Below are 19,810 nucleotides of genomic sequence, written 5' to 3'. Positions count from 1 at the left end.
AAATGTTCATTTTACATGTCCTTATATGAAAAATAATTTCTCAGCCAATATACACCAACATAAAATCAATGATATCTGATTTAAAATTAATTTACTGCACTAGAAGTCAATTTGCAAAAGACTATTGGCACAGTCTTCTGATCATTTAATCAAATAAAAGGCATTGGTAAAGTCAGCATAAAGCAACGTCTCCTTCCTTGGTTTGCCCGATGAATAAATTGCAAATTGTCTACTTGACGGGTCTGTATTCAACCCGGTCTCTTATTTCCTCTTGGCAGCGAGCAGGTTCGGTGCAGACACTTTAACTTTACCTGGCATGTTTCTAGACAGGTCTGTATCCTGTAACACAAGAAAGGATGACCTGGTAACACACTTATGCACAGGTCCTGAACTCCATTCATAATCAATGCACTGGATCGCTTGCACTCAACACATTTCTTATGAGACGTTTATAGCATAGATGTTCATTAGCTTACCTTGACACTGCGGAATAGGTCTTTTTCTCTTACTGAAGCCTCCCTGGCTTTCATGAAGCTGAAAACTGCAGTACGAGCAGCTGGAAAGTAAACAGTCACAAACTGGGATCAGACTACCTTTCATTGAGATAATTCCTCCTTTGAATCATATTTAAATGGTCATCGGGTCTAAAGCTTTCGGGGCCACTAGCACACATTCACATCCCTCATAATGCCTTGATACAGTAGATTGAATAGCTGAATCCAGTATACCTTAAGAATGCATTGGAAAATGCGTGTGGTTATCGCTAAAAGTTTTTCGCTAACTTTTAATGAGACAGGTAGGTTAGCGCTAACTGGATTCAGCCATGGATGGTATTTCTGGCAAGCATTACAATGGAGAGCAACAGTATTATATAATGTATTATGGTTTATGTAAAACCACCGAATAGGTAAACACTTAAAGGGCACATGGAACAGCATCAGCTGACAACACATTTCAAGCTTCAGGGGCAAAATAACATTTCCAACAGAGAAAGTGTCACAATGTAAAAGCATAAATCAGGCTTATGAATGTTAAAATGATCGTACCTTTGCCTTTCTTTTGAGCGCCTGGTGTCAGTTTCACCTTGTGTCTGAAAACAAACAACTCATTAGCCCTTTACACTTTCTCTAACACATTTGTTTTGCTTTTAAACACCATTATTGCAGGGGAAAAGTGTAGAGCAGTGAATCTCAACTCTTTTAAATTTCAAGGCCTCGCAGTTTGATAGGTATTGGGCCAATTGATAAGATTGTTCTTTTTTATGTCTGGGACTACAATCTACACTCAAAAATCCCCATTAACAATGAATGTACAAGGGTCCTGTTTGTACACTCGTTGCTACAGATCTGTAAGGGTCCATTTGTTTCCCCAAGTATCAATCATTTAGAGCTACGTACTCCCTGGAACCCCCTCAATGAGAACCAGTGGTATTGAGTGTGTAAGTGTATTGTACATACTTGTAGTTGGACAGGGCGGTGTACGGAGCACAGACCGGCACAGAGAACAGTAGCACATCATCAGGATGAGGCTGGCCCGTCAGAGAGGTGAGCAGATTCTCTGCTTCCTGGGAAAACAACACAAAACACCCATTACATTACATTACATTACATGTAATGTGTAGAAATACGTCTTTGTTGTTACCCTCCCTGAGTTCATGACACTATCGTTTGCACAGTACAATAATTTAATGCACCTCTGCTCCGGGGTTATCCTGGTCAACGTCATCTTCCTGAAAAGACAGGACATTGGGTAATTAGACAATAAATTGCATCTTGTGTGCTCAGACAGAACATTGATGGCATTGCTCTCATCAGCTGGTTTTGTGACATTACTTAAATGGCATCGTGTGACATTTCAGATCTGCGTGGGGTCTACTTGATATGCAGCAGGAGAGCTCGTCATCTCCTACCTTGTCCTCTACTTCAGCTACAACCCCCTCCTCTCCAGGCTGTCCCTCCGTGTGTTCTCCTCCCCCTGTCGGCTCTGGCTTCTTCACAGCAGCCTCCATGCTGCGGGGTTTCTGGGGCGCTTTCTGAGGGGCTTTCCTAGTGGGCTCTTCTCGCCCTTTCCCCTTCTTTCCTTTCTTCCCCTTGTCCTTGTCCGGCTTGTCCTCCTTGCCACCGGCCGACTGTTAAAGAGGACCAACAGTGAAGGGTTTATGGTGATCAGGATGTAGTGCCTTGCTCAACAGAATGCCTTAGTATCCAGGCTGCGGTATTCAAAATTGAATTTACAGATCATATTGTGGTCAAATAGAAAGTCCTCCTCACCCCAAGTAGCTTCATCATCAGCTCTCTGTCCTCTTCATCTTGGTCCCCATACTTCTCCTTCATCTTCTTCAGTTTGTTCTGTATCACCCACAAACACAGGTGGATCACATCTCAAGGCTTAAGACTAATTCATACTTTACTGTATGATCATGTCACTTGCCAAAAACGAATTATTTTTCGTACAATATACCAACTTTGGATTACATGAAACATAACGTGATTTCTAGTTCTTGGTCTCTCTTAGAATTGTTCTAAAACCCGTATTGCAGAAGCCGCTGATATCCCTAAAATGCTGGATCAGGTATTGGTGAGTGCGCCAAGTCTATGTTCCGATCCAATATCACGTAAATTATCACATGATACAACAGCTCATTTATGTTACACAGGCAAACAACACGTGCTGTGTTAGCGGTGTGTAACATTGTCAAAATAGAAAATAATAAAACATAAAATAATCTCTTCTCTCTCGCTCACCTTCTGACCTCTCTTGGGGGGATGCTGGGAGGGTCCTCCCCCGCCCTGGGCTCCCTGGTTGGCTAACGGGTCAGCCGGCGAGTCCTGGGATATATCCTCAGCTCCAGCCTGGGCCTCAGCAACTCCTGGGTTCGGCTTCTTCTTCTTATCCTCCCTGAGGACAGAGACATGCCCCGAGGGGTTAAATGGACTATTTAGCTTAACCGAGCGCTTGTGCAGATCTGACATGGAGAGGTCTGTAATGACTAAATGATACGAGGCCCTATTTGTTTCCTGCGATAAGCTGAGAAAGGATTTCACTTTACGTAAGCTCATCTAATTGTCTCAGCAACAGGAAGTGGTGCAGTACCTCATTAGGTGTGTACTGTTGGAATGGAATTGGAGAAGAATGGACTTTATGCTTCAATGTAAGCCATGCTGGGGTGTTGTGTTTCTGTTCCATTAGCTCACCTTCTCTGTTTGGCAGTGATGTGTTTTGTCCCCTCACTCCCCTGAGTGTCTATGTCAACCTAGAGGGGAGAGAATAAATAACATTATGATAAAAGTATGATCTTTGGAAAGTGCACGTTTGCTTCTTCAAGGTTTTAAGCTATATGAATGACAACCATCGTGCAGGTCACTGTAGTAACCGATTACCTGAGTGGTCACTTCCTTTTTGAACCCAGCATTCTGAGTGGTCCTGTAAAAAGAAGAGGCCATTGTATTAAAGTACTAGATACTGTGACGGTTTAAGCCAGATTTATACTCATCGCACGACTGTGTAGAAAATAGCAGAGCTGCAAGCTCACAATGCATCGGCTTTGGCTTAACGATGAAACTACATAATTCATGTTAATAAACAGATGAATAGTCAGGAAGTGTGTTTGGTAGGCAGCAACATATGTACATTTGCAAGAGCTAATGCCAAGCTGAAAATATCACCTGCTGGACTGCAAGTGAGAGAGGGAGATGGTCGTATCTGGAAAGCTGATCTCTGCACTCTCTCCATCACTCTTAGGCTCTTCCTCATCTCCTTCATCTTTCACCTCTGCGTCGGATGTGGATTCCTCAGGAACGACAGGCAACTCTTTGCTTGAAATGTCCTCCTCTCCTTCCCTTTCCAGCTTCTCTCCATCCCCAGCTCCGCCTTGCTCTTCACCCTCACCCTCGTTACTGCTGTCATCCCCTGCAAATGTCCATGTATGACATGAAGATGTCAAATCTGTGTGAACCGCTTTCATTTACCAGCAACCTCCCTAAATTGCTGAAACGGGTTACAAACAAATTAGTCTCGCGACAACTATTCCACCATCTCCAAATGCTATATATACTGGAACAACACCTGTCATCTGTTTGCCATTTCCGTTCAAGAAAATATATCTTAAAATATCTTTCCACTTTATTTTTTAATTTCCATTTCTAATAAGCAGCAAGCTATATATGCATAGATTATTTTGATTTATATTAGGAATTTTACGGAAGCAGGGAGGTGGCGTCACATCCGCTTTACCCCTTAATCATTTTCAGAGCTTTTCCGTGCTTCAGACTGTATGACCGGAAGCATTTGAAAACTGTGGGAGGCAACAGTCTGACCATGCGAGACTTTCGGACAAATGGATAATAATGTTGTATGCATGTCTTATCACCAATCAGCTCTTCTCCCTCCTCTAGAAGCTCGGCTGTGCTGGAGGTGATCTGTTCCATGTCTTCCTCTATGGTCTTCACCTTCCTCTCCCCCTTGTGCCTAAAGACAGACTCGTCGTCTACCTACAGTATGTAGCAGCACACCAAGTACATACAGATTAGTGAAAATACACAAAGGAACAGAATATTTAATTGCAGTATACAGAATATTATTATTTACCTTAAAGAGAAAACTGAAACCCATCATCAAGTAGGAAGGTGGCAGGAAGTTCTTCTTTCCTAATGAAATAAAGCTTTTTTTAATCATTTATATTAATCATATTCACAAAGAAGAGGGTCTGCAAGAAGATGTTGCTCATATCCACATTTATTCTTAACAATGTATGTTGGTTAGTCTTTGACTGCTTTTTGTAGCTGGTTGCTTTTTGTTGTTATTGTTGCTAGTTGCTTTTTGTTGTTAGTTGTTAGACTGCTTTATTTTCTATTCATTTTCAGAAAACGGCATAATTTGAAAATTGTTAACACATCCGTCTTGAGAGACTAGTTTTCTACTGTACCTCTGATCATGAAACTTCCAGTGGTGAGGTATTCTCCAGTAGGAGCCGTCTTGGACACCTGCCCCAAGTAAGCACAGAATCATGTTCAGGATCAATAAAAGCCCAATGTTGCATAGTATTATGTACGTTTTTTTCTATTTTTTCATCATTATCAACTCTGATGAAAAAGTAGCTTTAGTTTCATGTCTTCTTTTCCTCCCAATATAACCACACCCACACTTTGAACCAGCTAGCGGAGTACCATGGTACTCATCACTCACCTGGTGATGGTAGACCCACCAGGCACTGGTGACGATCTTAGCATCCCAGGCAGCACTGTAACAAATAGACATAGTGCCAGCCTCTGTCAGGGTACGGGGAGGGATAGGGATGCCTGAGGGAGAGAACAGGAGTGGGCAAGGGTCAAGGAAAATGGTGGAAAGATATGAAGCAAAATGTGTTGCCCTATATACTTTGTCATAAAGATGAATAGCGAAAATAGCCAATCTACAAGTTAGCAACACATCACAACACGGTGTGAGCTTGTAGACCTGCCGTTTTCCACTCATTTTGAAAAAACAATTGCACATTTGCCAAAATAGGGATGCCAGCAATAAAGTGGTTAATATACAAATGTCAATATTTGATCTTTTCTCACCAGTAAATGCAATTGTGTGTGAAAGAGTGGTTCTACCTGCTGGGTTTTTGATGACACAGCTTGTTGCTCCATGGAGGTCAGCATGAACATAAACATCACCTGACAACAGAAACACTTCCATAATGAGGCTCATCCAGTTGAGAGAGTGAGTGAGTGAGTGAGTGAGTGAGTGAGTGTGTGTGTGTGTGTGTGTGTGAGAGAGAGTGAGTGAGTGAGTGTGCTTATGCAGCATGTTTACACAGTGTGGATCTCTTACCAGCCCTGAGATAGCGCTTGACGATCATCTCGTTCTGTTGCTGGTCCCGTCCTGCTATCACCAAATAGTTCTCTGAACTAATGAACCACAAGAACTTCTCAAACCTTACACAAGAGGAAGGAAGCAAAGAGATATCATGCGTCATTATTAAGACTACATATCTAAGCAAATTGAGAAAAACTGAATATATTAGTATTTGTTTGGTATAAGATAATCCACCATGCAGCTTACCAGTAGACCTTCCTGGCCTTCTGAATAGTGGTCACAGTCTGCACCTCTTTTAGTGTTTGCTTTGTCTTTTTCTCTGCTGATTTGAAAGCCTTGAATGACACAAATATGAGCATATTTTGAATCAAAGCTGCTAAAGTTTAGGAAGGATACATTATATTGACTGCACCTTGTCACCTTGTGTGCTGCCTCGACAGTCTTCTGTTCTTTCTTTGCAGCGGTCCGTTTGTGGTCATAGTACCTGAAACAACAGAGTGGGGGTGGTGTTGAGTTGTAGGCCTTGCGATACAACGGAACATTTCTTTGTTTTCTGTACCAGTCGGCACCCACACCTACTTCTTGGCATTGGCGTAGGCTGACAAACTGAGGTCCACGTCCACCAACATGGGCTTGTTCTTTTGCAGCTTGTTCTTCTGTCCTTTGTCCTTATTCTTGTTTTTCCTGCCTTTTTTCACCTCCTTCTCCTCAGCCGCCACCTCCTCGTCCTCTTCCTCCTCGTGGTCTTCCTCTGATATGTATGGGTTCCTGAAGAGAAAGAAGCAGCATTAGTTTCAGTCACTGAGGGTCAATAAATGTGAGCTTGGTGCTGGTGTCATAAGTGTTCAACTACAACTTCGCTGGTAGAAAATGTCAAGTGTGACTGGAGTATACACCAACTGGAAGAAGTGTTAACTTGTGCATAGTTCAAAGTTTTTTCCCCTTTTGCTCCCAATGTAATTCCTGATTCCCTGTGTGTTCTAGTCTGCTAACCCCTACTGTTGGTCCTAAGAGAACCCAAACAACTACGTGTCTCCTCTATCCTGGTGTTGCTATTTTGGGCATGTATTTATGGGTGAATCTTTTATTTTTATTGAATATTTTTTTCCCAAAGATTCAAAAATGGCACAAAAAAAAAGCTGATCTGCAAGCTTGCGATGCGTTATGAACTTGTAGATAGGTTATTTTTAAGTACTGTACATACTGTAGGGTTTAAGTGGTTAAGAAAGTGCAATGACAACAACAGTACAGTGACTCATCAATGGTACATTATACAACAGGTAGTTCCGACGAAGCAATCTGATTGGTTGAAATAGCCATCTACCCGTGCTTCAAATGAGCATGACGGCACACCTAATCAAAATATAAAAATCAGCTGTGCTGATCAGAGGGATTCTCGCAGAGCAGAGCCGGCCAAGTGGCTAGGCTAGCGGTTTGCATGGGAAGTATGCGGCCGTAGTAGCTAAATCTGGCATCATTTATTTTTTTCTGTTGAATATATTAAATACAATGAGATTGAGCTAACAGTTACGTTTTGTTTCTCTATGTGTCCAGTCTGAGAAAAGTTCTCTAGCATAGCTGAGTAAACAAGAACTCTCCGTCTGTCAGACGGACCCCATTTATTTCCAGGATAACAGAGATAACACTTGCAGAAAGGTTGTTATTTTGAGAGAGAAATGTCCCGCAATATGAATACATTTTGATGTTTTATATTTATGGTAACTGTTGTATAATCGCAATATTACGCTCGAGGGTGTGCTTTATCGTGATTATTGGCACGCCAGTGATGCGGTCAGGAAGGAGGCAGAGCCGAGTTCCAAAAGCATCACGAACGAACGCACACCCTCTCGTATAATATTGCTTAATTAACTAAGGGGCCACGTCAATAATGTCCTCACTTCAACAGCATGGTGATGTGGTTGGTTTGCAGCTTCAGTTCTTTGATGGCGCAGGCCACGGGGTCTCCAGCTGCCTGGGCCTCCTTGACAATGAGGCCAATCTCAGTCCAGTCCACCTGGTTGGCCAGGGCACTGCGGACCACTTGAAGAGCCCTCTCCACCACAGCCAGGTTCATCTCCACCAGTTCACCCTTGACTCTATCCACCTCCTGCACAACAGACACAGAGTTTCTTATTTATACATTTAGTAAGACAACAGACGCTCAATCAGTTGACTGGCATTTGCAGAGTAAGAATACGAAACGAAGAAGTATACTGGGATTAAGGGAGTGCTAATTTAACTGAGAGCGCACAAATGGAACGAAATGGACCATTTGAATTAACATTGTGCTGTGCTACATTCATTATTCACAATGGATGGACAGAGCAATGGACAGTGCTAACCTGTGCTTGGTGCAGGGCTACAAGCCTGTGTTCATGGTCTTTCTTGACATTGTCCAGCTTCTTCATAGCCTGTTTCTCCTGCTGCAGCGCTTTCATATCAATCTTCTGGCTCTCCATCTTAGAGTAGAACTCATCCACTGCCTAGGTGAAAGTACTATCTGTCATGTCACTTTCTCATGGAGAGTGAATTGTTCATATCAGGACCCCCCATCTCACTATAAATCAGACAATAAAATCGATGCAACTTTCAACATAAAAAAGAAAGAAAGACAAAGAGGTCCAAATACACAAAATTCACCTTGTTAAATGAATCAAACTCCACATGGTGGCTCTCTGCATATTGGGTAAAGAGGAACGGATGGAATTCCTCATACCTTGAGGAAGAGAAAAATAATTTAAAGTGAATAATAAATAATATAGATAATAGAAAAGGTTTGTCTCTATGTTGCAATCAGAAATAGAGGCAAAACAGGGTTTACGTGAGCAGTTCTTCACTGGGTTTGTCAGGGGCTAGGCTTGGCTTCTTCTCACTCTTTGAAATGATGTAACCCTTGAATTAAACATGAAAGACAATCATGAATGTAACAAAATTCTGTATTTACACACAAGTAAAGCTGCCTGCAACTATAGATAATTTCAACTATAGCGATTATTCTATTGATAACTTTTTATTATTCATCGAGAAGCACACTTTCTTTATAGCAATGACTCAAACGTGAAAATAAATAATCAAATTAGATTTTTGGAATAGATTGAATACTTTTCCACTGAAATGTTCAGTTTCCTCCATATATTTTTCAGCCCTCTGCAGGGCATCCAGGATTTTAGGTGCAACTAGAAAAAACAAAAGAAAGAATGGTACAGTCATTACATTGAAGAATTCTCCAGGTTTACAATATATGCACAAATGATGAATTAATAATGATCAAACCATTGGGATTTGAATTATTAAAGTTAAGAATTATGAGGACCAAAACCTCAGCAACAATCATGCAATCACCATTATTATTTAAACACTTTTTGCAAAAATGTTGCCAGTCATGTCAACCATAACTGTACCTTGAGCAGTTTCTACTTGGCTGTCAACTTTGACGTTGCCCGAGAGTCCCACTTCCATCAAACAGTGTTCTATCAGAGTGGCTCCATAGGCTGGCAGAATTGAGAAATATGTGAGTCTGATACACATAAGATATTGCTAGATATAAGGACATAGTTATACATAAAAGTCAAACAGACAATAAGTTCCTACAGTTGACGAAACTGGTTGCTTAGCTACTTACGAAGGTGAGGGTTAAGGACTTTTTTCACTTGATCTCCATTCGGTGCCTTGGAGAGGATTTCAGTGAGCCTATGTGAAAAAGGGAAAAAACATTTTCCTCTCTCAATGACAACTTTTCAACATTATTTCCAGGGCAGGCCATGGCTCTTCTGGAGTTTTGGCTCTCCAGAACATATCCAACCCATGGTACCATGATTAGGAACAGAAAAATACAAGCTGCCCTCGAGGTACATTGGCAAATGTAAACTAAATTTACACTGATGACATGATTGATGAATATATTAGATATCAGTCCTGGGTTTTTCTGGTTACCTCTCCAAGCTGATGAGAGGTTCATGGGGCCGGGCATTCTCTATTGGATATTTCTCTCTCACGGCAATCTTCACATCGTTTTCATCAGCGGTGCGGAACCGCAGTAGATTCAGGATGGTATACTCATAGTCTGTGAGAATGATGTTACCCTGAATATGGATATAGTAAGACCAATTCACGTATGTAAGTATCTTTATACATAAGTATACCCATGCATTGGAATGCATCCATTCCTCATTGCTTGGGATTTGTATACTGTACATGTTATGCATCCGAATTTACCCACATCAATCCTAGCATCTCTATTAATTAATAAAGTACGATAACCCCCTGGACACATTGTTTAATATTTGATTCTTATTTTCTAGCTATTGAGTGCACTGTATTAGTGTATTATATGCACAGTGATATGTGTTTGTTTCTTTTATTATTGACCAGAAAATCATTCAGCTATCCTTTCCTTTACCACTACATCACTGAATAAATACTTAAATGGCTCTTGGATCCTTCATTCAATCATTCATTCATGCTCACCCTGTCATAAAGTTCAACGATCAAGTGGTAAGCAGCCTCATCTGAGCCAAACTGGATGTCAATGATCCTGTCAACTCCAAGCTGTTTGACATGCGTCAACCGCCTTGATTTCAGATGTTTCCGGCACTAAAGAGAACAAAACAATTGTGAGGGCTACATCCAGAGAACACCGATTGCGTAGTTTAGTTGTTCAAATGAGAGATGGAAAAATGTGCTACTTTTGGCATGCGGATGATCAGACAGTCAACAGACAATAGTTTGACAATAAACCAAACTTACTTTCATGGCAAAGCCAGACGGCATCATATTCTTGGGCCATTCAAAGTCCGTGGAGTGAATACGAAGCCCAGACTCGACCAGGAGAATAGCTTTAGTGTCAGGCCTGCAATAACAATATATGGCTGATCTATTCTGATAGTTTGTGGACTTATGATAGGACAGAAAGGTTTGACTGATAGCTGATGTTAAGGGCCAGTACCCTAGATCACATGGAGCAGTGGTTCTCAAAGTGGGGTCCAGGGACTATCTGGGTTCCTTGAGGGGGATCCAAATGGACCCTTACAGGTCTAACTCTGAGAGCATACAAATGTATTCCATTTGTACGCTCTCAGAGTTATGGGGGTCCTTTAAATTAAAAGGTTTGAGAACCACTGACATGGAGGGTAACTTGTACGTTTACTAACTTGTGTTGTTAGATGACAAGTTATGAAAACATGTACTGTAGCGTGTTTCAAAGTGTAACATAAAGCATATTTCAGAGGTTGCAGGGCAGACAGACAGCACTTACTTCTGCAGGCGGATGAGATAAGTCTTAGTGTCGATGTCATAGACGTTGTTTACTCTCATGCCAAGATAACTGTAAAAGAAGTGAATACTTAGTGCAGTGGTTCTCAACCAGTGGTCCGGGGACCACCAGTGGTCTTTGAGGGGGTTCCAGGTGGTCCCCAGCTAAATGATGGAGAGTTGGCAACCAAATGGACCCTTTATTACTTCAACTCTTGAGTGTAAAATGAAACCAAATGGAACCGTTAAACATCTGCATTACTTAATTTACAAGAAGTCTACATAATTAGATAATGTATTAGAATTGTTATTTTGATCAACGTTTATCTCTCCTATATGGTACCAACATCAATACAGCATGGAATTGTGGACAAAATGTTATCCAATGACAACAAAATATTCTAAGTCTTGGACCTGAGGCTAAAACTCATCAAATGGTGGTCCGTGGCACAAATGCCGAATAAATAATGGACCTTGATATGAAAAGGGTTGAAAACCACTGATTTAGTGCATATTATCATATATATATATATATATATTGTGAATGGGTTTGTGTTGAGTGCAGATGACAGGCTAACAGCTACTGTAGCTATCTAGTATCTACCTCCAGACAACATTGCATATCACCTACTTGGCATTGATTTCGGCAATGGCTGCCCTGATGTCCACCGTATTGAATCTGGTCTTCATGGTGATGTGAGTGTTGGCTACAGTTTAATGTAGATATTTAACTCAGAAATGCCAGACAGAACATCCTCTGTCAAAGTGCAACACCTGGAAACGCCAGCACACACTAACAAAGCAGCGCATGCGCACAAATACATTTTGGTACGGAAGCCGGTATGGGACAGGAAATATTGACGAACGCCACAGTTGTTGTTGCCCCACAATGGTTGTGACGGGCACGTACGTGCGCGCTAGCTCTGGTCCAAAGAAAAATATTTCACCGGAAGGAAAATCATTTTAGTTTACTCCACTGCGCCCCCTACAGATATTGTCAATAGAAAGATTCAATTGACCATATCTGTAGAGAGCGCAGTGGAGTAACTAAAAACATTTTTCCATCCGGTGAAATATTTTCTTTTCTGGCCAAAAAAGTGAGTTTTAGACGTGAGGTGGGGGGCTCCGAGTGTTCCCACTAAGGAAAGTAGGCTTTGAACATCTTAAACCCGTCTTTGTTTTGGTGAGTAGCGAAAGTTACCGGGAGTGTGCGGGCAACGGCTCGAAAGTACCATTATAGCGTTAAGGAGAACTCCTTTTAACGCTATGGACCAGAGCTACGTGCGCGCGTGCAACTACTCGCTCGCGCGCGCACACATGTATGAAACGCGCATACACACTCACTAGTACCACCACTCGGTCTTGAAGCCATGACAAACGCGCGCGCACATACATGTATGACACGCGCACGCGTGAAGAAAGCAATGATTGTGTAGTGTAGTGCGTGTGTGATGCTGCCAGGTGATAGATAGCCATGAACACAGTTGGTATCCAGGGAGTGCTTGAGGTTTATTAAACATAGTGGACATAGTTGTCAGTTCTAGTAGAACATAGTGGACTTGTTGTCAGGACTATAGTAGCCCGGGCGTCTCTTGTAACATAGAATGATGCACTACTCCAACTGGCTCATTGGGGTTAAAAACAGAGCATGTATGAGAAATGCATGTAAAACGCCGGACATGGAATGGAACAGCAAAACATTTGACATGGACGTGAACAACAATCCTCCACCTGATCGGAACAGAAACACATCTGAGCTCAGCAACCATCTTTGGAAAAAAGGTAGGATGAAGTAATTCTTCAACCCCTGTGAAAATGGGTTTCATTATTTAAAAAAAAACAACATAATTTTAGGCCTACAATTCCGAATTGCTGGATGGTCGTACACAGACAGGGCATGCATTTGATGAATGATGATCGGGTCATATTATTTGAGTGGTGTATAAAGCAGTCACAGAAACAGATCAGTCAGTTTCTTGTTTCCAAATCCACCTCAGGTCAGAGTTGAGGGCGAGGCGTGCCTGGTTACCACGGCAACGGTCAGCTAACAGGGCTTGCTAGCGGGCTAGGCTAGCCCCCTTTTAAACGCGTCTTTTGTGCATTTTTTTTGCCAGCATAACGCAGGCGAAATCCGTTTGCTAGTTTGCCAATGAAAACACGGTGGCGTGTTGTACAAATACGCCTTGTTATGGATCATCTAGATGAATGCAGTTGGCAGCACTTGGCAGAATGGATTGTAAGTTGTGAACTACTAGAGCTAACCGCTGCTTGGGTTATGGTGGTGACAGACAGGTCAAATAGGAGGCATGAAGCCGTCTGCTGGTTAACGTCTGCTATCGATCGCCGGCTGAAATGCCATTTATTTATTTCACAGCACAATAATAAAATCAATATATATATATAATTACTGTTGAGTAAAAAAAAAAAGAATATGGTTTAGCTGTGTATCTAGCCTTCACGCCTTGGATTAAGACTATCACATATGTATTTTATCGAGTCTGACTTTTACTTTTGTATCTACGATAGTCTTGGCTACCAACCCCCAGTGTGTCCCGCACTTTCACCGGTAAAACCTGTACTTCTCCGTACATGTACAAAAAATATATATAAGGTGCTTACCCGGTTGCCCCAAATGTTAACTCGCGCTTTGGAGTATTTTTGCAATGTATTAGTCCGTATTTTTCAATAGATATGTGTTTTAATCCCGTCTGTGTCGGATTCTGTCGGAAGTTCCCTGTGTTCCTCAATGGGCGGTAGTGACGGGGCGCATCCGGTGAGATTCGGTATTACACTCAATGTAAGCAGTAAGTAAACGAGGGGGGATAAAATGTCGTTCGGCCACAGACGGGATTAAAACACTCCTTTATTGAAAAAAAAAAAACTCCGAAGCGCGAGTTAACATTTGGTGCAACCGGGTAAGCACCTTTTATATATATATTTTTTTTTTTGTTGTACATGTACGGAGAAGTACGGGCTTTACTGGTGAAAGTGCAGGACGCACTCATTGGGGGGGTGCTAGTCAAGACTATAGTAGATAGGAAAGTAAAAGTCAGACTCGAAAAAATACATCTATGATAGTCTTGAGCCAAGGCTAGCTGTGTATCTAACACATATTTGTTGTACAGGTTACAAAATAATCAAGAAGATTGGAGAGGGTACATTTTCGGAGGTGGCGAAAACGCAAAGCCTTAAAGATGGGAAATTCTATGCGTGTAAAACGATGAAGCAGCCAATTAACAGGTATTTATTTTACACATCAACAAATTGTGTTTTCTTGTTGGGTCATCAAGTCTGTGCTGCTCTCTTAATTCCCATGCACTGCTGCTCCCCATCCGCTTTGTGATATGGACCCACATGGACCCTTGAAACTTGAGCCAGGAGTTTGACACCCACTGGTCTTATCTAACCCTATGTTGGATATCAATATCCCTGGCCATGACCTTGACCTTGTAGTGGTGAGATGGATGTCTGTGTTTAAGATTATCTGGTGGTCCTGACCCATGCACAGATTTGTATTCATCATGCATTTTTAATCTGTCAATTTTTTATCCATCTATCTAATCCTTATTACTATTCTACCATTTCCTGATCTATCATACAGTAACATTCTTATTGTTAACTTCCATTTGTAAATTAGCACTATGGAGTTAATGGTGTTATTATTAACCACTTAAACCCCATATGGTTGAGCGGAGTCCCTCAGGGCTCTATGTCTTTTCTGTTTTCTGTTATTATGGGGAAAGCTTTTGCAGAAAATAGCCGATCGACAAGCTGTGCGCTTTCTGCGAAAGCTTTCCCCACAATACGGATGCTGGGGTTTAAGTGGTTAATCACAAGTAGCCTAATTATATGTTCCCTTGAAGGGCCAAATTAATGATGGAGTTAATAATGATACGTATTATTTTCCCTTGCAATAGTGTGGAACAGGCTAACAACCTCAGAGAAGTCCAGGCCATGAAGAGACTCAGCCCACATGCAAACATCATTCAGCTGCATGAACTGATATTGTGAGTAGCCAACTGTGTTCCCCACATATCTGTTGTAGCCTACTTGTAACAAAGTCTGTATGCAATTTCGGTACATTTCTGTATTTTCACAGTTTCTATGTATGTAATTTATGTTTGATTAAACATTTAGCGACAAAGAGACAGGAACCTTGTCCTTGATTTGTGAGCTGATGGAGATGAACATCTATGAGCTCATACAAGGTCCGTATATGCAACTGTAAACAAATAGCCTACAGTTCTGTGACTCTCATACACCATGTGTGTTCAATATTATACTGCACTGTTGTTCACTATACTAAACTAACCACTACTGCAGCCATTTATGGTATTACCCATATATATACACATGTATATGGACTTTAAAGTTTACAGCCTCACAAATCTATGGTTGTGCAGATTCTATTTTATTGCCAGACCCAAGGGGGTCGGGCTTACATGAGGCTTTGTATCTGTTTCGTCCATACATGGGCAGGGGCCATTTGTCCTCCGGCCCCAGCCAAAAAAGTCTGTCCCCCTTTCGTCCATACATGGGTATACACAGGCTGACACGTCATGTGAAGTCCGGCTTAGCTGTGACGTAGTGCATGTTTTGTACCTGTTTCCTCCATGTATGGAGGCTTTGTACCATGAGGCTTTGTACCTGTTTCGTCCATACATGGGCAGGGGCCATTTGTCCTCCGGCCCCAGCCAAAAAAGTCTGTCCCCCTTTCGTCCATACATGGGTATCTGTTTCGTCCATACATGGGCAGGGGCCCATGTAAGTTTTGTTCCGCATAAATTATTTCATAGATTTATTACTAAAGAAACAGCATAGTAAATTACCTACCCTTATGAAATACTGAACTCAAAGCTCTTCTGCCATATTCTGTGCACTGACTGACAAAAGCCAGGTCAATGTAATCAGACTGGAATGTTTCCTAGTCTAGCTAATACACAAATCTACAACCAAATACCCCTATACACAAAAAAACTCCACACCAAATGCCTAAAATGATTTATGCTTTTCAGTTATAAAGTGGTTTGTAGGTGTGTTATATACTAGGACTTCATTCTGGGTCTGGCAGAACCAGGTCTCCTGGTCTTATTTTATTTTGCAATATGCATTATTGGCACTTCTTTTTGCTATTTTGGTTTATTATGAGCATTGTGGTCTTCCTATTGTAATGGGCTGTCCTGCACTGTTGAGGCTCTGAGTACAAGAATGTCACTGTCTTCAATGTTGCCACAGCTGTATTGTAAGAGCATGTGAAAAAGAAAAAAAAATGTGTAGCTGAGGAACTGCAGTATAAGGAAGGCTGGGCGTACCCTACTAGGAACCTCTTATAATGTATGTGTTCTCTGTGTCCTTTGCAGGGAGACAAACCCCACTGCCAGACAGTACTGTCAAGCAATACATGTATCAGCTTTGCAAGTCACTGGAACATATGCACAGGTCAATCCTGAAAAGATAAATGTAATGCAATGTGTAATACAAATAAACAAAATCCTGAATTCAATGTGTATTGAAATTGCCTGTCCTCCCTTTTTTGACAGATGTGGGATCTTTCACCGAGATGTGAAGCCAGAAAACATTTTAATCAAAGTGAGTCTCAACTGATCTAGAGTATATGACTTGTTTTGTGGGGTAAAACAAAAAAAGTCCTAGATGGCAGTCATACTAAGCACACTAATATTTTATTCCTTACTTTTAGCAAAATGTTCTGAAACTAGGAGACTTTGGCTCATGTAGAAGTGTGTACTCCAAGCCTCCCCACACAGAGTACATCTCTACACGATGGTACAGAGCCCCTGAGTGTCTCCTCACCGACGGTTATTACGGCTTAAAGATGGACCTATGGAGCGCTGGTTGTGTCTTCTATGAGATCATCAGGTACCTTTCCTGGGGGAGTATGCCAAGACTGTAGTAATTAAATAGGCTTACAGATCAGGGTGGAATTCAGGGAAAGGCTGAGGTATGCATGAGCTAACGCCAAGGGGAATTGAATGGCCTTATGCTTAAATTTAATTAATCCTTAGCATATTCTCAGAAATGACAAAAATGATTAAGTGTATTCCTTTCTTATTGCCTTGGGCTGCTGCCCAGTCTCATTGTAGCTGGAGGTATAAACAGATGTCAGACAGATGCCATTTAAATTAAATGCCTTTGTTGTTGCAGACAGATAATATTGTCACTATATATTTCAGCTTGAACCCGTTGTTTCCTGGAACCAATGAATTGGACCAGGTTTCCAAGATCCACAATGTCTTAGGAACACCAGACAGCAGTCTTCTTCACAAGTTTAAACAGTAAGTTTTTAACTTCCATAAGCTCCATAGGTTATCAACGGTCTATTGGTTAGAAAAGAGACATTCATACCCATACGAATAAAACTTATTTTGTGTGGATAAAAAAAACAAAATAACATTAAACCTCATTGTTCTTTTGGATGTCTGGTACTGTAGGTCCAGGGCGATGCGTTTCGACTTCCCCCCTAAGAAGGGCACAGGGCTCTCCAGGTTAATACCTCACTGTCCTGGCCCAGCCCTGTCGCTGCTTTTTCAAATGCTTGCGTATGACCCTGACGAACGTATTACTGCAGAAACAGCCCTGCAACACACATACTTCAGGGATGTCAGGTAGGAAATTTGTGTTTCCAGTTTAATTTGAGTTTTTGCATTAACAGTAAAAATAGGTGAAAATGTAGTTACATATCAAAATGCACAAGTGTGTGTAAAATCATCACATTTCCTTATTTACTGAATGCTGACTCTTTGGATAGATATTTTTGCATGACCCCATGTGCTATTTAACAACACAGACTTAACAGTAAAAGACAAAGGCTCAGCTAGATTGCATTAATAATGTAAAAATGGACTCTACTTCCGCAGGTTAACAGAGAGAAGAACTGAGAATCTTCTCAGGGTTATTGGGACGGTAGATGTAGGAGAGGGTGGTGGAACACCAAATTCTGTAGATCACATCTGGCGGCCCGCAAGACATGGCAGACAAGTGAGGGCAAGACATATGAGGAAGGCATCATTCATAAGTGTAAGACAGTCAATCAAATCAATCAATTTATGACTGTATAGTGAGGAAAGGGTGAGCAATTTCTTTTTTTGCAATTAAGTGCTACCACTTTCTTCCTTTCACAGCACAATATAAAGCATGTAGCAGAACCCCTCATCAGACGAAATGCCCCTCACTATCCCGCAGAGTTACCCAAACTCAACATGGTGGTACCAGGCCCACAGACCACATATGCAGTGCCCACTATGCCTGCTCTAACCATCACCCACAGAGGCTCACTGCCAGCCATCACGTCCAAGAAGTGCCACCCGCGGTTGGCTAAGGTAAATAGTAAATACAAGCTCCACACAAAGCTTTTCCACTACTGAACCCAATCACCACTAGAAAATACAATATTTCACCTGCAATTTGTTTAAAAAGATAACATTTTGTTGATAGTGAATTAAAGAGCCACACCTATAATGTCCACAAGCGTTTTCCCAGTTCACGCAGGTGCTTTCGATAGTGGTTTGTTGATCTGGCATCCAGTCTGTATTTCCTCTCCCCATAGCCCAGAGATGAGTCACACCGCTCGGCTCTCAAGAATTACTACATGCCACCTCTGGATCGGAAGCGTGGAGGCTACTGAGAGACACTTTTTTTTGTTGCCTCCCAGCCTTTCACTGGAGAACTGTTTCAATGGAACAAGAGACCTGCACACTGGTGTAAATAATCCTCATTAATCTGCTTGTTTGGAATGTTTAGAAGACGGGACACTTCTACTGCTGTCTTTGAATAGTAATTCAAACAGGCTCAATATTATGAGGAATAAGGAAATGAAGCCCTCAAAGTGCATCACCTTCATAGTTACAACTACGATCATTACATGTAACCCAATTTGTACGGTCAACAGATAATTTCATGTCAATGCATTCAAGCAATGCCTGGTGCTGTCAACACTGAATTGTAATTTTGCATAACCCAGAAATGGCTTCTACATAAGCAGTTCATGTTTACAGTGGCTTAGAAGTACTGCAATTTGAGCTTATAAAATAAGCTAAGCAATAAGTATAGAACACAATATCGCTTTACATAATTGAGTTAATTGGTGTAAATCTTATGATTATGTGCAACTAACTATAATTGAGTTAATTGGTGTTAATCTTATATTAAGGATATGTGCAGCTACATGTGATGTTTCACAAGGCTCTGAATGCATTTTAGTGACAGATGTCATAAAGACAACTGCCTGTAGAGAAATACACAGCATAAACATTCACAATAAGGTGCTTCAGATTATTCCCATTCGTGAGAAGCGACATAGTATTTAGGAGTCCAAATGTACTGTATGCCCAAAGGAAACTTTGTAAAACCCATAACAGATCGTTTTGAAGCTTCATTACATATGCAGTTGCATAAATTGGCCAGGGATTTCATACCTGAAGTTCTTGTTCATTTACAGACGTCAACTCAATCTGCACTTTTACTCTTTGAAATTGTAAATGGTGTCATGTCATCACTAACCTGCGACAAATACCCCAATTTTACGTATTTTGATTAAATATTCTCACGAACTGTCAACACAACAAGTATTGTAAACGGAACAAGTTTGAGAATTGTATGCTTTTTTTTAATGAATAAAATGAGAAATATCCATCCATGTTTATTAAAAAGATATTCACTTCATCTTTCTGTCTCCCAGTTGGTGTAGGGTCATTGAACTCATGGTGATTGGTAATAATCACAATTACCATTGACCAAAAAA

The 19,810-nt window shown here is 41.3% G+C and overlaps 2 protein-coding genes across 4 annotated transcripts; one reads left to right on the top strand and one right to left on the bottom strand.

Annotated features, from left to right (window-relative positions):
• Positions 1–76: 76 nt before the first annotated feature.
• Positions 77–11,838, bottom strand: nemf (nuclear export mediator factor). The gene is made up of 32 exons (XM_080413732.1): positions 11,684–11,838; positions 11,057–11,125; positions 10,549–10,651; positions 10,270–10,395; positions 9,736–9,884; positions 9,425–9,492; positions 9,204–9,293; positions 8,905–8,978; positions 8,624–8,694; positions 8,443–8,518; positions 8,145–8,285; positions 7,701–7,909; positions 6,382–6,570; positions 6,223–6,286; positions 6,049–6,137; positions 5,818–5,921; positions 5,598–5,660; positions 5,185–5,297; positions 4,925–4,982; positions 4,588–4,646; positions 4,370–4,490; positions 3,666–3,909; positions 3,381–3,423; positions 3,195–3,253; positions 2,745–2,898; positions 2,271–2,348; positions 1,910–2,128; positions 1,694–1,729; positions 1,458–1,564; positions 1,047–1,090; positions 477–556; positions 77–339 (listed from the first exon to the last, which is right to left on the bottom strand). The coding sequence occupies exons 1-32, from the start codon at positions 11,740–11,742 to the stop codon at positions 262–264; spliced, it is 3,237 nt and encodes a 1,078-aa protein (XP_080269858.1). The 5' UTR covers positions 11,743–11,838; the 3' UTR covers positions 77–261.
• A 563-nt stretch (positions 11,839–12,401) lies between these two features.
• On the top strand, positions 12,402–19,731 carry mok (MOK protein kinase). 3 transcript variants are annotated; one of them, XM_080413734.1, is made up of 12 exons: positions 12,402–12,834; positions 14,178–14,292; positions 14,970–15,059; positions 15,190–15,260; positions 16,413–16,491; positions 16,593–16,641; positions 16,751–16,929; positions 17,244–17,345; positions 17,502–17,675; positions 17,928–18,087; positions 18,192–18,389; positions 18,617–19,731. In XM_080413734.1, the coding sequence occupies exons 1-12, from the start codon at positions 12,657–12,659 to the stop codon at positions 18,692–18,694; spliced, it is 1,473 nt and encodes a 490-aa protein (XP_080269860.1). In that variant the 5' UTR covers positions 12,402–12,656; the 3' UTR covers positions 18,695–19,731. The 3 variants fall into 3 exon arrangements, with proteins under 3 accessions (XP_080269860.1, XP_080269861.1, XP_080269862.1); XM_080413735.1 differs by having other exon boundaries at positions 18,595–19,731; XM_080413736.1 differs by lacking the exon at positions 12,402–12,834 and adding an exon at positions 13,180–13,288.
• Positions 19,732–19,810: the final 79 nt, after the last annotated feature.

The sequence above is a fragment of the Gymnoscopelus braueri genome, assembly GCF_963280865.1.
Source record: "Gymnoscopelus braueri genome assembly, chromosome: 19".
NCBI classification, from domain to species: domain Eukaryota; kingdom Metazoa; phylum Chordata; class Actinopteri; order Myctophiformes; family Myctophidae; genus Gymnoscopelus; species Gymnoscopelus braueri.
Note: the sequence above shows the minus strand (reverse complement) of the source record. Positions and strands in the feature narration are given on the sequence as shown.

Excerpts from the sequence above, each read along its gene's own strand:
- nemf (XM_080413732.1), bottom strand. The coding sequence starts at position 11,742 with ATGAAGACCAGATTCAATACGGTGGACATCAGGGCAGCCATTGCCGAA. Across the intron at positions 3,910-4,369 it reads GGAGGGAGAAGAGCTGATTG|GGGATGACAGCAGTAACGAG; the intron begins GTGATAAGACAT and ends GGACATTTGCAG. Across the intron at positions 3,424-3,665 it reads TCTCACTTGCAGTCCAGCAG|GACCACTCAGAATGCTGGGT; the intron begins GTGATATTTTCA and ends TTCTTTTTACAG.
- mok (XM_080413734.1), top strand. The coding sequence starts at position 12,657 with ATGATGCACTACTCCAACTGGCTCATTGGGGTTAAAAACAGAGCATGT. Across the intron at positions 12,835-14,177 it reads CAACCATCTTTGGAAAAAAG|GTTACAAAATAATCAAGAAG; the intron begins GTAGGATGAAGT and ends TTTGTTGTACAG. Across the intron at positions 17,346-17,501 it reads CTTCTTCACAAGTTTAAACA|GTCCAGGGCGATGCGTTTCG; the intron begins GTAAGTTTTTAA and ends CTGGTACTGTAG.